Here is a 19,784-nt window from a genome sequence, read left to right on the forward strand (position 1 = left end):
ATGATTTGACCCAAGAACGGACATTCCGGAGCAGGTTCCCGTGGGGCCGTGAGTAGCCATTCCATTCCAATTTCATTTTTCAAATTGCCATAGGGTCCCGCAACAATAAAAAACAGACTTCTGAAAGAATTTGAAGAGTTTTGATACTCATATTGCTAGGACATTATTAAAATGTACCAATCATATCCTAATACTGGAACATTACTCCGGAAAATCCGGATTACCAAAAACAAGATCCATTCTTCCGGTTCTATTTTACAGAATCAAAAAGTGGACGACATCTAAAACTGTCCAAATCGGTTAAATGAAGCCATAGTTATGAGCATTTCAATTTGTGGGTACCCGGGTACCCTCGTTGGCCTGTTAAAGGTGATTTTTTGTTGGACACATAAGTGTCAAATAGTAGTACTCAAACAAGTAATAATAATTTCTAATTTGGCAGTATAAACCTGCGTTAAAGATGTGCTCCTTATGTTATACTAAACTATCTAAAAAGGGGACTGGGGAGTACACAAGCCACACCCCCTCTTCTTTTCATTTTCAATTTTATTTTATTTTTTTTTTTATCTTCGGTATACACCATACAGACACCTTTTAAAACTATATATTTCTTATTAATAACTTATATCTATACTTGGAAATGTTAAAATCAAACAGTGAAGAAGTTTCGTTAAATCTGCAGCAACATCTTTCCAGTGGATTATTTTGTCCATATGAAGTACGGTGTCTAGGGATCCATAACTGAGTGGGCACATCATATTCCAGAACACTTCTGATCACAGTAAAGTGCTTTTAGTACGTAGAAATCATCGTCCGCCTTATTCCGCTTTAAAAAGCCCAACATTCCGAAAGCCTTAGCAGTTGTCGCGGTGATATGGTCGAAAATGCTCAACTTCCCATCGAAGAACACTCCCAAGTCACATCTATGTTATTCAGCAATTCATTCTGAACATTTCATTTAAAGGTACCAAGTCTGTGCGATGACTATATGCTCATTTATTTTAGTTTAAAGTATCTAGTATGGAATAAATAATGAATTTCTGCATTTGGATTGAACTATAAGTTTTAAAATTGTTATAAATATTTTTTGAAACCTCGTAGCTAGTTACCGTCTTCGACAAAGTTGTTAACCAAGGTTCGAACTATAGTTTTATAAAACTGGTTTTTCATATTGAGTGAAATAGCGATCTTAATGTAAATGCAAAATAATTGATTTCCCCATATAAAATCCCATTCAAACTTTGAACGCAATGCGCAAACCCGGGAAGCAACCGACCGCTCCCAAACTCTAGTAGACATGTTATAATAGATTAGTTAGTAATATAGTACACATTATTGCCACGTTTTCCCGAAGCACCACCACAATCAAAACTAACTTTTTGTATTCAGCACACAGGAAAAAAACAGCAGTGTGGCCAAACTATAAACATAAACTTGAAAACATATTGTAATGCATGTTCAGGTATAACTAATCAATTGTTTCAAGTTATTCAACTAATTGCTGATTGAAGAGATTTTATTTTCACTTGGTAATAAAATTCGGCTTCGGATAAGGCTATGTTTGATGTGGAACTAGTTATTACCAATTGCAAGCCTTCACACACAGAGAACAGAGATATAAGCTAGAACAAACTTTCCCGAAAAACCTGTGAAAACATTTAAATGAAAATACGTTGAAAATCACCATCGCATACAAGTTCACATGCGTGAGTCACCATTGTATCCAAGTTTGTACACAAGTCCCGTATAGCGATTGCTGGCCGATCGAAGCGCCGGCCAATGGCAAGTTGCTACTTGCTGTTGTCATTTCAAAGCGACAGTTTAATTTCTTACACAAGTTGAAATCTTTACTTGTATGTCAGTTCTCAGTGCTTCACATGATTACTTCCTGACAGCGCAAAACTTGGCTCTCTTCTTCTAATGACTGATGAGGTTTTAGCTTTGAAATGCTTCACTCGATTATTCTATCCGCGTCACGAAATTATGGCACAATTTTAAACGACTGTAGCGCTGTTAATTGTTGATGGAAATTTAAATACCAATCGATTCAAAAAACTTACATATTACGAAATGATTGCAACTTTAAATTGGTATTTCAACGGTACACTATTGAAAAATCGGTATTAGTGCAAACAAATTTTGGAAATATAAGAAAACAAGGTTTTCGCTTACGTTTTGTTAATTGATGATGGATTTTCATGATTCGAACACCAATCGATTCAGAATATTGCCGGTAAAAAATTGCTATCAAATTTATCTGTGTATTTTATTAGACCACTATTACAAAAGCCGTAAATATGCAAAAAATAGGGAAAACATTCAACTTTCACAAATTTGCCCAAGACTTTCTTTAACACAGGTCTCATCTCGACACTTACAAGCTTCCTACACATTCCTTTATTATGGCTATTCCTACTTTGCTGGCAAAACGAGTTAAATTATCGCTACTGCTGCTGGTAGGATAACTGCTACATTTTTCATTTGACACGAGCCATGTGTTTGTACTGGAAGGATTTTTTTCGCACTTCCATGCGACGATGGCGGAACAGAAGCGAGATGGCGAATTGCTGGTTTATACCGTGTGTATGAATCGTGCAGACAAGGTTCAAATCGTTTTATGGGATTATCGTTCCGTATCATATGAAATAGTTATCAGCAAACCATCCTTATTAGGACGAATACATAGTGAACAAAATTGAATTAGAAAATACGCTTTTATTATTCGCTTGTTATTTTATTTATTACGCTTTTATTATTCGCTTGTTAATTCTGTACCTTTCCCGTCTTAATATAAGCAAATATTCTTCAAAGTAATAATTTACAAACCCAAAGGTTTTTGCAAAACCTTCAAGAACATCAGTGAATGTGGCAACACTGCCACTAAGCGAAAGCTACACCAAAAAGAATGATGAAAATATTTTCAATTCTCGTACAAAAGGTTGGTCATCCATCTGCACCGAAAAATTGATAAAACGCCTTGTGTATTAATTTTATTAATATTATTATTTGATTAATTTGAATAATTTGGTTGATTTGATTAATTTGATTAATTTGAGTAATTTGATTAATTTGATTAATTTGAATAATTTGAATAATTTGATTAATTTGATTAATTTGATTATTTGATTAATTTGATAAATTTGGTTTATTTGATTAATGTGATTAATTTGAATAATTTGATTAATTTGATTAATTTGATTAATTTGATTAATTTGATTAATTTGATTAATTTGATTAATTTAATTAATTTGATTAATTTGATTAATTTGCTTCTGCTTCATATGCTTCTGCTTCATTTGTTTAATTTGCTTCATTTGCTTCTGCTTTATTTGCTGTATTTGCTTCATTTGCTCCATTTGCTTCATTTGCTTCATTTGCTTCATTTCATTCATTTGATTCATTTGATTCACTTGATATTTTTAATTCATTTGATTCATTTGATTCATTTCATGTTCAGTCATTCGTTTTATATATTTCATCCAATTTGTGAGTTTGATTCAATTTACTACTTTTTAAAAATGGACTATTTTTTCATTTAATGAGCTGAACTATTTTGATTTATTTATTTTATTTATTTGGTTTATATTATTCATTGTACACATTTTATAAATTTGACAACTATTTTCATATTTTTGCATTAGAAATTTCCTTTTTTGTGAATTTGATTTTCTATAATTTATTCAATTTACTGATGGTTTGACATACGAACGTCAATTCATGGTATAGCATTTCATTTTTTCTTTGCATTGTCAAATTCAATTAGATTTTCGCATGCAACTAAAATTATTTTTTAAAGATAAAGGTTGTTTTGCAATAAGCAAAAAACCTTAATACCTTTTGCTTTTCTGTATTCGCGAAACTAATTTTCGTTTTCAAAAATGAATTAGGAAGCTTCCTAAACCCCCTTAAGAGCAACATAAAATTGATTTAGATTTACTAAATCCCATTTTAACTATGCTTTACGGGCGACTTACATCTTATATGCCTTAGACCGTCAATCCATTATATCCTACCGTATGAAATTTCATTCGTAAAACTATTCATTATTTAATACGTATTTGCTGTATAATTTCGACATCTGCTTTATTATTACACTATTTAATCGGAACATTACGCTTTGCATTTTTTGTTAGATAAGGCAGGTGTCGATTTTTGTTATTTCATTTATTATTTTTGAGCCTTTTATAGTTAGGACAAACGTCGGTTGAAAAGTTAGCTACATATTTCGTTGAACTTTATTGTTGGAATTAGTGCTAATAATTCCATTAAAAGAGGTGTAAAAGAAGTGTTGTCTATCACAAAATCGCAACAAATATGTAAAATTTGTTGTTTTTCTTTGAGCGCACAAAATTTTAAACATGGGCTATTTTCATTTTCAAATCCGAATTCAGCGGTAATTTTATGTATCCATAATATTTGATACATTTTTTGACGGAAGTAAAGATATCACTTAATTTGGCTCACTATAGAAAAGCCTGTGTTATAATGGGTTAAAGTTTATCTCAAACACATGCAATTTCCAGAGAACCATGGAAAAAAGACACGAATTTCGCCAGGTGTCTTAGGATCATGACGAAGATTTTAGGCTTATGTCGAGAATACAATTGCTCTTTTAAAGTAATTATTATTTTTATTTTGGATCGCAAATTATACTAATAATGTGATGAAATAAACATAGAAAAATTGTTATATTGTTGATTTTTCGTGTATTTCGTCACAAATTATGATATAGATTAGATTAGATAGATTTACAAGAAAGTTGATTACATGAGCAACTAATTTAAATAAAAACTTCGTCTGAATACATACGAATAATTCGTGTGATTTACGAATAAATTCTTTCAGGTTTTTTGCATAAATATTTTGAAATTCTTCAGAAAAAAAAATCGTTCATATTACCGAAGGTGTTATTATTAAATATTAAATAGATTCTCTTATATTTGCATTGCATTTAAGTCGTCGTTACAGTTCGGTCGCGTTTCCATTTGCGCCGTTTAAAGTTTAACCGTGCGTGTTTTAATTTGTATTGTTTTCATTTATCATTGCTGCGTAAGTAAAACATGCCGTGCGCGATTAATAATTGTACAGTGAGTGACGACAAACATGTGTGGTACTGCCATGGATCATGCGGGAAAAAATTTCACGCTGCATGCGTTGGTGCTCAGAGGAATCATGAGCAAAGAATACTAACATACATGCTGCCAATATGCTACGAGTGCCAGAAGCGTCTCGTGATGGAGTTAAATTTCGATAAACTGTACAGACAACAACAAGAAGCCATCAACCTCAACAAGCTAGTTATGGAGTCGAATCACAAACTCACATCCACATTTAGCAACTTCAATGTCCGAGATGGATTTGAATGTATCGAAATGCTCTTAAACGAGTTGAAAGGCGAAATTAAAACAACTGCAGCTAATCATAATAACGCGGTTGCACACATAGCCAAAACCTCGGAGTTGTGGAATGAGCTGGCTGCTTCCAACAAAACTGGCAAAACTGATGTCGTTGCCACAAAAAATCACTTAACATCATTATTCGACATATCGATGAAAGCTACGAAAAACAACATCGCAGCCTATGTCAATGAACTGACCACCGATATGACACGCGAGTTGAAACAAATTTGTTCAGAAATTGAAAAGGTCAGCAGCGTGATAACTGACATGGCTAACAACTGTTCGGCACAGAATATGAGTTATGTAAACCCAACTTTCACGGATGATATTATCGATGAGTTAAAGCAAATTTCTAGCGCAGTAAACTCACTGGAACAAAAGACTGTTGCTTCACCCACAACAGATTCCTCCCCTAGTTTAGAGGCTGAGATGTCCGTCGAGGCAGCCAGTAACTCAGGCTGGCGTTTCCTTGGCAACTCTAAGGTATGGAAGGCTGATTGGTCCGAATACGACGCACGTAAATTGCGGCGTCTCAATCAACAAAAAGTGGCGGAGAAAGCAAGAATAAAGAAGAAACGGAATAAACAGAGGCCCGCTAATGCACTTGACACCACCCGTAACAGTAATAATAATACCAAGCGTCGCAAGAATCACGATTACAAGCACCACACAATTTTCGACAAAAATAACGGATGTGATTACAACCACAGCAGATTTGCGTACCATGATAACAAACGCCGCGACATCGACAATCTTCCGTTGGATAGAGAGCTACTGGCTGAGGCAAAGAAACGTTTTTCGAGGCCACCTTCAACTTCGTTCAGACCTACCATTGCATTCCAGAGAGGCGATGTTTTAAACCCGTGCCCTATCGACCAATCTAGCACCTCACATCGAACAGCTGCTGCCACACCTATGTACCCCTCCGGAATTGGCGCCTGTCAGTGTTTTTGCCGCAATCGACGCGCTCATTAGAGCAAGATAATAATGAATTGACAAATCATATTGCGATTCAAGATTTAGAAGAGGTAGAGCTAGGTCTAATTAATTCCCATTCAACTAACACTTCTCCAAGAGAATCTCAGTCAAGAACAGAAATCTTGGTCTATTGCCAAAACTTTAATCGCATGAAAAGTGCAACTAAGATGAATGTGATTCAAAACAAAATATTAGGTTGTCATTATTCCGTAATTTTAGCAACTGAGACTAGTTGGGACGAAACAGTGAGAAGTGAAGAAGTTTTCGGGAGCAATTACAATGTCTTTAGGGATGACCGTGATTGTCATGTATCTGGTAAGAAGTCAGGAGGGGGAGCTTTGTTTGCGATTTCAGCAAAACTAAATGCAGAAGTTATCAAAACTATAAAATCAAAAGAATTCGAGCATGTGTGGGTGAAAGTACATGTTAAAGACGAAACTCACGTTTTCGCTTCGGTGTATTTTCCTCCAAATTTTGCTCGAAAAACAACATACGAAAAGTTTTATCATGCTGCTGAATGCATTATTAATAGTCTTTCCCCGCACGTAAAAGTTCACATATATGGCGATTTCAATCAACGCGGTATTGATTTCATACCAGATGCTGATAATGAGAGCATCCTACTTCCTGTTGTAGGGGAAAATGAAACTTTGCAGTTCATTTGCGATAAATCTGCCAGTTTAGGACTTAATCAAATAAATCACATAAGAAATCAGCGACATTGCTATTTAGATTTATTAATGACGAATATAGACGAAGACTTCTGTGTAACGGAATCACTTACTCCCTTATGGAAGAATGAAGCTTATCATACAGCCATTGAGTTTTCTATATTCTTGCATGTTAACGACAGACCTGGTGATAGTGAATTTGAGGAGGTATTTGATTACGAGTCCGCTAACTATGAAAGCTTGAGGCAAAAAATTAATGCAATAAACTGGCAAATGATTTTAAGAAATGAAGAAAATGTTGAAGCTGCCGTAGACATCTTCTACAAAATATTATTTGAAGTCATTCACGAAGATATACTTTTGAAAAGAAGAAGGCGTCACTATAACTCAAAACATCCCATCTGGTTTAATAGAGAAATCAAAAATTTAAAAAATCGTAAGCAGAAAGCACACAAAATCTACAAAAAATACAACAGCGAAGATAACTTAACAAACTATTTAAATCTATGCGATCAATTGAACCTTGCCATTGATATCGCGTTTGAAGAGTACAATGCAAGAACAGAACGCAATATAAAAACTTGCCCAAAAAACTTCTTTAATTACGTAAAAACTAAAATAAAATCGGATTATTTCCCAACAGAAATGCATCTTGATGGAAAGGTAGGCGATAACTCAGAGGAAATCTGCAATCTTTTTGCAACATTCTTCCAGGAAGTTTACACTACATTTTCAGAGAAGGATCGAGAGCGTGAATACTTTTCATTCCTCCCAGAACTTTCAAGAGATATTAACATTAAACAGATAAAAGTACATACAATCATGGATGCCTTAAAAAACTTGGATAGCTCTAAAAGCCCTGGACCTGATGGCGTTCCACCGGTGTTCTTAAAAACTTTGTCAATAGAACTAACCGCTCCTTTATTTTGGCTTTTTAACATGTCTCTAGAATCAGGTTGTTTTCCTAAAACATGGAAAAGCTCTTTCCTAGTTCCAATTTTTAAAAATGGTAAAAAATCCGATGTGCGTAACTATCGTGGAATAGCTATCATCTCGTGCATTCCCAAGATTTTCGAGGCGATTGTTAATGAAAATTTATTCCACCAAATCAAGAACAGAATTACCCATGTGCAACATGGTTTTTTCAAAGGGCGTTCTACAAGTACAAATCTACTCGAATTCATTAACTACACATTAACAGCAATGGATAACGGAAACCACGTTGAAGCTCTTTATACAGATTTTAGCAAAGCATTTGATCGCATCGACATACCCATGCTACTTTTTAAATTAGAAAAAATAGGGTTTGAGCCAGGACTTCTTACATGGGTACAATCATATCTTACAAATCGTGAACAAGCTGTTAGATTTAAAGGGATAAAATCAATCCCAATTCAAGTTACATCAGGAGTCCCTCAAGGATCTCATTTGGGCCCGCTATTCTTTATTTTATTTGTTAACGACATTTCCTTCATTCTAAAAAATGTAAAAGTTCTTATATATGCTGATGATATGAAACTATTTCTAGAAATAAGAAATGAACTTCAGAATGACTTTCAGACATTTCAAAACGAAGTAAATATATTTTATACATGGTGTAATAAAAGCCTTCTGAAACTGAATGTAAAAAAATGTAATTCCATAACATTGAGTAGAAAGAATAATATACAGAACAATAGAGCCTTATTGGGAAACCAACAAGTAGAAAAGTGTGACAGAATAAGAGATCTAGGAGTTATTATAGATTCCAAAATAACATTCATAGATCATTATAACACAATAATTAACAAAGCAAACAGCACACTAGGTTTTATTAAACGCTTTAGCTATAATTTCCAAGATCCCTACACAATAAAAACATTATATGTAGCCTATGTGCGTTCAACACTAGAATATTGTAGCATAGTTTGGTCGCCTTTTTCAGCAACGCATGCAAACCGGATAGAATCAGTACAAAAGCAGTTTTTGATGTTCGCTCTTCGTAAACTAGGTTGGACTGGACTACATTTGCCATCTTATGAAGCACGGTGCATGCTAATTGACATTCAAACCTTGAAAGATCGTCGTGAATTTTCTATGGTATTATTTGTAAACGACATTGTATCACATCGTATTGATTCAATCGAACTTTTATCGAAACTAAATTTGTATGCTCCTTCTCGACAACTACGTAACCGCAGCATCTTTTGTACAATTCGCCATTGCACTAATTACGCCAAGTTTGGCCCTTTAAACCAAATGATGAATATTTACAACAAATATTGCGAAAGCATTGACTTCACTATGTCGAAAACAAAACTTAAGCAGCAGTTTAAAGTAAACCAAAATTTCAACTAGTGTTAAGTTAGTTTAATAATTATTGTAAGAAACCGGTCTACATCTGATTGACGACTTGAAATAAATACATATTTCGTCAAACATTTCATTTGACCAATGGAATCGATTCGTAATCAGCCAACGAATGTCGTGTCGTGGTTTTTACGAAAAAAATTGCATGTCCTACGAAAGATGTCCGTACGAAACCTATTCGTACCAGATTTACAAATATATTCTCTCAGTGTTTGAGTTATCGGAGTGTTTCTGGGGACGCTATTTTGAATTATCTTGCTGTAACTAACTGCTTAATTTAGGGCTCCCTTTTTATAAAATTTCATTATCTGATTTTCTATCAACGAATATATTTATAGATGGTTGATTGCATGAATACATCAAAAAACCGATTTTCAAAACATCCTGAAATGATTGCCTTTCTCATAGGGTTCGTCGCGGTGCGGATGTGGGCGGTAAATGGATTGTCCGCACCGCAACCGCAAAAAAATAATAAAACCGCACCGCTTACCGCAACCGCACTCTATTTACCGCACCGCACCGCGCGGTAATGCGGTAAATGCGGTAATTTTTTTATATTTTTAAAAATAGTGTTGAAAAATTGTTCATTTGTGTAACCATGTGTAATAAAATGTTATTCTTATTCACACGAAATTTAACTTTAAGAGACTCCTCAGAATGTAATATTTATGAAAAAATCAACTTTTGCATTTGCTATTAATAAAATTCCGTACATTTTAAGATAAACATTATACATTCAAAAACGTTCTACTGCAGTAATAAGAAAACTTTTATTTTAGCAACCCTTCAGTTAATTGAAAAAAGTGGAATGAAAATGTAATCAGAAATGAAGTTGCATATTTTTTTCTTTAAATTTTCATATTTTCATGGTTTTTGACATATGAAAATGAAATGGATGATTTTCGCATTTACGTAGTAAAAACCACCTTTCATTCTTAAAGGAATTTCACCAAAAAAAATTTAAAGTCGAATTACCAGTACTTTTATATGATAGCGCATATATTCCAATAAAGTGAAATAAAAACATATTGTATTTCATCAATAAGAACGACGCCATATTTGACGAAAAAGATACTATACATAACATCTAATCTGGAGTCCGGTCTCAACGGGTACAGAATTATTGAACATTAGAAAAACTGCAAAAAATGTATGATTTGTAGCATACAGCAGAAATGATTTTTGAAAATAAGGGGTTTTACGGACAAAATATCTTAAAACTCTAACTTCCACATTCTTCAAGAAACAGATGTGTTCTCATTCAAAAACTAAGATTGCTCCATTTTAAAATGTATGAAGTGTAATTTTCTAAAGGCTAGTTCGAAAGTTCTAGCATTTAATGTATTTTCCTGTAATATTTTCCCAAAGAGGCAATGGCAAAAACTTCAATTGAAGTGAACGGGAATCCAATAAAATTGACAGCAGAAAAATTCACATTGAATTTACACAGCAATCAAAGAAGATAGAAATACTATGTCGATGAAAGAATGATAGAATAATCATCCGAATTTGGACCCCTCCTTATTTTATGTATCCTTTACTGCCAATTACTCCAAATTCGTTTGGTTTGATGAAGATAATTATATTCTTTGGATTGTGTTTAAGTCCCAGCATAATTAGTTCATTTCTAATTCCTTTAAAATAGTCAAAATTCACAGTTGAAAAATTGATATCGAAAACGATTCATAATTCCACGATTTCCAACAGAAATCGGGAGAGGTGATGCACTTTTAAATTAGATTTAAGAGTACAAATTTATTGTTTTTAAATGATCAAATAATTTTGTCTCTATTTGGATCTTGAATTTTATGTATTTGAAATGGTTGGTTTGTGAAGGTTTACTTAGAAGTATAAAATAACTAGTCCAAAATATGTCATAAAAAATAGCGTCAAAATATTTTGGACACAGCTAGATTTTCTTTCGTAATAGCAGTCTGATTATCAATTTAAAATAATCAAAATTATCACTTCATAAATTATTTTTTTTTTGCGGTGCGGTTGCGGTAAAACCGCGCGGTAAAAGCTCTTTCCCGCACCGCATCTGCGGGAAAAAGTGTCTCACCGCACCGCAGATTTTGCGGTGCGGGTGCGGTAAATACCGCGCGGTTGCGGTAATTACCGCAACCGCGACGAACCCTACTTTCTCATATAAACAAAGTTTATAGAATCATTCCGAAAATCAACAATAAAATCCCAATCTGGGTCATTTTTGGCGAAAATTGATTTTCTTTATCTTCAATAGCTGAATATGGCGTGAGAGTTTGGGGGATGGTATGGTTTGGAGATTGGGGTTCACTTTATATTTTGACATAGGGTACATATGAATATTAATGGCTACTGAATTATTCCAACAATATAAGCTAGAGATAAGGATTTCGGATACTTTTAATTATTTTTAATATGAAACTTAAAAAACTATTTATTTAAAATTATTTTTGATAGATAGTTTCGACGTTTGGAGTTGGCTGTGAGGTGTGTGAACGTTACACTACAAGATATAGATATCCGGAAGAGCACTCACCTAACATTAGTTTCTATTGCATGAAGAAAGTTGGGTTTCAATGTCATTTGTCATAATCTTGTAATTAGAATGTAGCTTTAAACTCGTTTCATAAATAATCATATTTTTAAACAATACATAGTTACCTAAAAAAATGTAAAATGTTCTGCTGTCCGGCAAAATATCCAGAAAGTTTCGCTGCTTATCTTACTCAATACATATGAATTATGACAGTTTTTCCTCTCGTTTGTACATCTACCTACGCGCTACGGGTTATAATATTTCTGGGCAAAATCATAATAGACGGCAATAATTCAGGCTTAAAATCTAGCGGAAAATAAAGTTGAAGAAGTCACCCATTTCATCCTTCAATTAGTATTTGCTGTTCTCGTGTTTCGCGTAGTGAATGAACGCCAGCACCGAATCGGCCAGGTAAAGGGCACCGGATACGACGCACAGTGAACCTAGAGCAAGACCGGCCTACAGACAGACAAATGTAGATGTAAAGAAATGGACAAAGTTTAATTGACAAAATGATCGCGAGGGTGGATGGTGAAGTTTAAGAATCCATAATTCCTAATTAAAAATGGTAACGACTTTCAGTAGTCATAATTATTGTATGAATGGAATGTGAGCAAGTGGTGCATATCATACCGTTCGCTCCGAAGAGATGTGTCGAAAATCGTACTCCGCCAGGTAACCATGCCAGTAGTGAAGAGCGGTACCACCGACTGCAACCCACATGAAGGTACCGACCACGTTCATTATCGTATCCGACAGCTCGCGCTTCAGCTTCGTCGTTCCGAAGGCGAACGTAATTAACTGAACCGAGGTGTAGATGAAGTACCCGACAAATACTCCGGAGGCCACAATTTCCGCGTCTGGACTTTTCTCTTCATTCAAGTTCCAAGTGCCACCTACGCCGAGAAAGTCACCACCATAACCGGTACGGTACAGGATGAGGATCACTATGTTGAGTACCTGTCATAGAACAGAGATGAAAAATATTTTAGAATCATTCCGATGGCGGAGTAATCACAGGGAAATCAAATGATCGTCGATATCAGCCTAGTTGACCTTAGGAATCGTAATCTCAGATAGCGAAGAGAGCAATGAATTCACGCGACTTCAAACTCGTATCATTGCTCTAGAGAAGCTTTGTTCCGTATCTCATCGTTCGAGTTTTTAGATAAAGCACACCCAACGACGATGCCGTGTTCGCAGTTTAATCAGCCACTGTTTATCACTGCATATAGCACACCTGGTGGTGTTCCTCGGATATAACAAGCCTGTGACATGCAAACAGAGCTGATATGTCAAGATGAGCGGCCTATTTGGTAACGGTTAATGATGCGAGATACGTGCCTATTTGCACCAAACGCAATCACCCTCTTGAGCTTAGAACTCGTTGGAGTTCGCACTAAAACAGTTACGTCACTAACATTTCATAGCTTCTCCATACGTGTAGGGTAAAGTAAACAGCAAAATTGCAAATTCTTAGTCATAATTTAAAGACTCGTAACATATTTAATTGGCTTGGTAATGTTTTGGCAAAAATGAATTATTTTCCCTTTATTCCGATGAAAGCAAAGAAAAATAATAGCAAAGATTTAAGTAGTGAAGTAAGTTTTACATTTTAGTCTACTTCGAAAGCTTTTGAAAGTGTCGTAGTATGTAGTTTTTCGAAATAATATAGTTCATTTTTTCGAACGCTTAATGCAACAGTTAGGCCAATTTCTTCATCGCTGCTAATTATCTCATATCGCACCTCTTTGTGTCACTTAATTATATGTTCTTGTCTATATATGAACAAAACATAAGAAATTTTTCAAACCCTTTGGTTTACCCTATGTTGGTCTTAAAACACTTTTCATAAACGTACAAGATTGCTAAATCGCAATATGCTTTTGTTAATTCTAAAGAAGTGTTTCGAGTTTAACTAAAATAATGATGGTAGTAAGTAGTATTTTATTGCGTCACCATTTTGTAGTAATCTATGATCCGTATCCTTTTCCCATAAGAATTAATTAATTGTATGGTACCGTTTCTCTTTCCAATGTCAATCTATTGGGATAAATAACGAAAAAACACCCAGCTCTATACGGGGACAAATTTAATTCTTTGCTTTAAAACGTATTGATTTTAATGAAACCAACAGGTTTCAATTAGTATTTAAATATTGGAAATCGTTGCATAATATTTCAGCGTTTTACATTAGCTTCATAAAAAAATTATATTATTATTTAACCCTCCGGAAGTCGCGCAAATGGCCCACTGAACGAGCAGCCTCTGGTACTCTAATACGATTTCGGTAGATTTTCAAAGCAGCGTGCACTCAGTGCACTAGCGCGACTTCCGGAGGGTTAAAAGTGATCACCCTCCATAAAAAAAACTCGGACAAAACCTTAAAAGATGCCTGAATTTGATGAAATATTTACCGTAGGGTGAATTTGTGATGCTGAATATTCATATTTGGTGTCATTTTAATCTCAAGATTCAAAAATTCAATATTTACTAATATCAAGTGCACTATATCTGAAAATACCTCTTCAAAAAATGAAGAAAAATGATTGTTACCAAACGTCTCCGATTCATTATTTTGTGTGCATGTCTGAGAGAGAAGAACGGCTTGTCTAAACTAAATCGAACTGAAAGTGTAAGCCCAATGAATAACCTTTCAAATGAAACCTGTTGGACCTTAATAGGAATATGGACTAAAATATACATATTTATTTAAATAGCAGTTGTTTGCATACAGTTTTGTTTAGAATTTATCATCTATTTCACCATCCCCTAGCATAAATGAATAAATGTTCGATTTTACAAAATCGAAAATAAAATATTGAGGTTTTGTTCAGCTAGACAAAACTATGCAACAAGTAGGCTGGATCTAATTTTACCAAAATCAAAATTTCTAATCATTCTAGATAGTGCCAAGCTCCCTTCAGTGAAGTTGTTCAAATTTTAGAAAAGCTTAGCTCCATCTGTTATAATTTTCATTTTACATTTAGGTTTAGGGTGTCTTTTAGTTCTTACGGTTTTATTAATATTGCTTTTGCAGTATTGATTTAAAACTGAAGTCATCGTCAGACAACATCAAGATCGTTTTAGGGCGAATAATTTGCTTAATGGTAGGGGAATTGTGGGTAAAACCGACACCCCACAACATTTCCAAGAAATCAAAATTTTATTCATTTCATGATACATTATTATTAGTACGTTTATTTAGAGCATTTGAAGAAAAATTGGATTTACGTTAGTACGCCGAATGTCATAAAAATAAAGAAAACATACGACAGCAGCGTTCATACTCGTCTGGATGTTAAATTTCGTTGGTAGATTTTTAGGTTTTAACCGAACAAAAGCTTTTCAAATCACCACATTTTTCAGTTCCTAATATTATCGGCCTGTCCTATGATCAACTAGGTGTATTGAAAACGAGTTTGAGAAATTCAATATTTTTAATTGCTTTTATAAAAAAATGTGCGCTGTTGGGGTAAAACCGACACCCTGTGGTTAGGGTAAAACCGACACGCTGTTAAGATGGTTGTGTATAGATGCGATTCATTTCAAAATACTGGGGATCTTTGTGACACTTCAATTAGCCTATTAGAACACTCTAGTATTAGCAGAAATACACAGAAATACTTTTATTGTGTTTATTTCTTGTAAGTCTCTTTAAAAATCAAAAATTGGAATTTTTGCTTATTTGATTCTATCGAAGCTTTTGCTATTTCTGCAAAAAGCTCATCAAACCGAATTTCTAGTGTTCTCTTGGTTTGTCATAGACGAACTTTATCACAATGAGACAATGATCTTATGTATACCCCAATAGATCGTTGATGATCAGAGTCCGAAAAATCAAATCTGAAAAAGATAGTTTTAGTAAGAAGTGTGTGTGTGTCACTTATAAGTGAATGAATCCAATTAGCAGAACGTAGAACGCTTGCAAAACTTCTCTTACGTAATAAAATGACACTGGAGGTTGCAATGATGTGCGCAAGGATTATTTGGAAATACTCATATCAATAAATAATCCTATAGCATAAAATACTCTTATTACGCTTTCGAACTTTCTTCCCCTCACTACATGATGAAGCAATAAAAAGCACATATTTGCATCATACATACTCACACTTTATTAATCACGCATATATCTCATTTTAATAAAGATAAAGATTTTAATAAAGTGGAGAGAAAATAAATTAAAGGGAGTGTCGATCTTACCCCTATGGGGTGTCGGTTTTACCCGCAGTGCCTACAAAAAGTCACTTTGTTTCCCAAGTTTTACAACCAATAATTCTTAATGAAATTAATTTTTTGAAGCGCTGAAAAAATTAAGTCTTGTTAAGAATTTTATGAACAAGAATTCTGCATAAAAACTATAATTTTATTGGTTTTGTGGCAACTTAGAAAAATTGTTAAGCTTAAGGTGTTGGTTTTAACCATAATTCCCCTACCACATATCCAGCTTTCATCGTTGAAAAATTATCAGTAGTTTTTCGTCAACGTGAAGTTTTTTTAGAACTACAATATCACTGATTAGGGCAAACAAATGATAATTCTTTCTCATCTACCTTTAAGGCCATGATTGCGTATAAGTATAATTTTGCAATAATGGCTATGAAGATATTTTTTAAAAATTATCTAATAAAGGAGATCGTGTTTATATTAAAAGTTTGTATTTTCATGTATTTACCGTTGGTAATATGTTTAAATTACTTACTCGGTAAACGATATAAAAAATGTAGTTTTATTCTCACGTTAAAATTTTGTAGTTTACAGGACTTTTTAATTGTTTCATATGTTGGACTCAAACACTCTTAAAATATGGTTCTAAATTAATGAAAATGGAGGTAGTTTACAATACAAATTTTAAGAAAATCATATTTTAAAAAAAGTCGAAGCTCTGTGTCTTGTACTTATCATTTTAATAGTAAATTTACAAAAAAAGTGTGCTTCTTAAAAAAAATGTTTTCATTCATATAACTTTTGCAGTTTTGATTTTTCGTTCAGTCGGTCTAAGAAACACTTTCAACCAAAAATATTTATCGGAACTCCATTGAAAAAATACAGAAAAATACAGCAGTATAGTAGGATTCCATTCCATTTTTTCTAGATTATGTTTCCGAGTCGCAGGGAGAGAGAAACAAAAATATTGAATGAGCCTCTCGGAAGCAAAAGGTTGGGTAAACCTGATTTATCCTAATGCATTTTTAAACCACAATCTGCCCAAATTCTGGAGTTGAACGATCTAAGTATCAATTATGCGATCACTTCCAAATCAAGTAGTTTCTTGCCCATCTATTTCTACTTTGGTATACACGGACCCAAGTTGTAATAGTTATTTCAGCATATACTGGTAGTTTGAATTCGTATATCATTGTATATTTTTTATGGAAAGTGAATATTGAAAAGTTTTATTTTTGGCGCGAAATGGCATCTGATATCAGGCCGCATAAAGAAACGTTGAACATCAGCATGCGTTATGATGGTCATATCATATGTTTGCTTTTCTTTCGTGCATCGTAGTAATTGAGGCCACAAAATTCAAACTCTTTGCGCGTGCTTCTAAAAAGAGGCACCTTCCGATTGTTATCAATGTTGCTCAGCGGATATTTTCACATATAATTTGGATTTCAAGTGGTAGAGGATATAGTTAATAAGGTTTAAGCATTGACAAAATGTAAAGCTAGTGTTTCTCTCTATGCCAATGAGTAATGATCCCATTTTTTTTGCCCTTTTCTTTAATCCTCAAAAAGGCAAACTAAAATTTTAACTTCAAGAAGAATCACCTATAAGACCCAATGAAATCAAATGCCTCTTTCTTGTAGTTATATCAGTAATCGAAAGCCCGAAAACCATCGATCATTTGTATTTCAAATTACAAGTCTATTGAAACTAGAGAACTGTAACTAACCGGGCCTCTGAGACCCCTTGCCTTTTGAGGGTTAATCACCCTACTCATTTAAAGCCGTTGGTTAGAGTAGCGTGTGCCATCTTTGTTCAACGTATTGGCTCAAATAGTAATGCTATAATTAGGGCATTTGATTCGAGTTTTCGTTGCACTCAAACAGAAATATTTCTCCCTTCTCAAGCCATTTTGTAAACATATTGATCCTTAGAAACGAACTAAAGATTCTTATGGAGACTTAAACGCATTCCATCGATTGTAGGTCGCGTAATTAATCAAATAGTGCCTGCCCATAATAGTACGAAAATAGGCTCTTTAACCTATCTTGTACCTGTGCACAGGCGTGTCGCCATGCCGAAATGTGAAATTCTGGAACAGTAGTTGAATGTAGCTTAAATAAGCTGTGGAAAAACTAGCCTACAATATAAATGAACAGGTCCTTAATGTTATCCGTTGTAGACACTATTGTGAAACAAGTTCAGGATGTGTATTAGCTATAGATACGATTGATCAAGAATCCTTCTCGAATAACTCGGGGGCATCTTTTTAAATAGGACACTAATGCGGGTTGATGCCGCTTTTAGGGAGTATGCTCTTTGTTTCACAATCCTGAGCGTGGAACATGTAGTTTTTGGCATTGTACGGCTTGCAGAAGTTTTTTAACACTATGAAGGATGAACGCGAAAATGTTTCAGATATGATTCAACAATGTTACTGATGCTGAAATTCGTTTAAAGTTGGCAGCAGGCCTTTTAAATCACTAATGCTTATCTATATAATATGCTACATGGCAATTTCGAATGAGTAACCAGTCCAACATAAATCAACATTGCACAAGTCATACCCACCACAATCGAAGCATTTACACCTGTACAGTGCCAACTCTTTATCTGGGTGTGGCTAAAAGTTAGCAAAGCAAGTAGATAACAACTCCTCTTATCTCCTCCTTCATTTGATAGTGCCTGTATTGGCTTTTGGTGATGACGAAACTTTTCCACTTCATATTCCTGGAACAAGTGCAGTCTACTCATCGATTTATTTGATTTGTACAGAATGCTTTGAACCATAGCTTTCGAAATATCGTTCTTCACTATTGATGCCACAACCACTTTTGGAGTTATTTGGGGGTACCTTTTCTATGATTGTCAATATGCAGCACGTTGGTTTCAGAAAATTCACTTTCTGAGCTACCACTCACAGCGCAATTTCCGTAGAACTTAACTGCAGTATGTTCATCTCTATTGAATATTAGCTTTCCAATCATCTGTAGATGGTGTCCTTCTTAGCTCAATCATGCTGAAATGGCGATTGACACGATTCTTGCAGTATAACAACTATTTGTTAGAGGTACACCACATTTGTAATACGTTGGCATCGTCGAACATGTTCGTCCCAAGTTTGTAGAAAAATAATTCAATTTAATGTAATCTTACCAGCTTAAAGACTTTGATAAATATCGATCCAATCGTTTCGGCCGACACCATTTTGTCCAAGTTATCGGATGCTTTTCGCTGACTTCAATTTCAAGCTCGTGAAAATTTCTTTTTTCCTATGAAAAAGAGAAACAAAATAACTGCATTAATAATTTACTTTTGTTTGTAACAAGCGGATTTCCTGCCATTTTCGATTATTTAATTTGTCTTTGATATACCTTCTTGGAGAGAGTAAAAAGCCAGTACTCTGATAGGCGCTGCAATCACTTCTAAGAGAGTTCGGATCGCTTCGGCAGGTTTCTGAACAGTGGAAATGGTTTCTTATCTCTCTATACTATCATGCGCTGTGTTGGGTCGATATAGTATGCGAACTCGATGAGATAAGATAAGTTCCGCCGTAGTACTCGTTAACCGTGGAATGTAGTCACAACGACCGGCGTTGCGATTTGTAGACCAAAACATGTTTCCCTGTTTGAACGAAAGCGTCAGGTGAAAATATTACTCGGCGTAGCGTAAAGACCTAATTTTGGCCCCATTAGG

At 34.4% G+C, this 19,784-nt stretch overlaps 1 protein-coding gene across 1 annotated transcript; it reads right to left on the minus strand.

The window, feature by feature from the left end:
* Positions 1–12,150: 12,150 nt before the first annotated feature.
* LOC131688964 (protein snakeskin) lies at positions 12,151–19,545 on the minus strand. Its single transcript, XM_058973632.1, has 4 exons — positions 19,463–19,545; positions 19,245–19,360; positions 12,552–12,878; positions 12,151–12,377 (listed from the first exon to the last, which is right to left on the minus strand). The coding sequence occupies exons 2-4, from the start codon at positions 19,293–19,295 to the stop codon at positions 12,270–12,272; spliced, it is 486 nt and encodes a 161-aa protein (XP_058829615.1). The 5' UTR covers positions 19,296–19,360; positions 19,463–19,545; the 3' UTR covers positions 12,151–12,269.
* Positions 19,546–19,784: the final 239 nt, after the last annotated feature.

This window comes from Topomyia yanbarensis, chromosome 3 (assembly GCF_030247195.1).
Source record: "Topomyia yanbarensis strain Yona2022 chromosome 3, ASM3024719v1, whole genome shotgun sequence".
Taxonomy (NCBI): domain Eukaryota; kingdom Metazoa; phylum Arthropoda; class Insecta; order Diptera; family Culicidae; genus Topomyia; species Topomyia yanbarensis.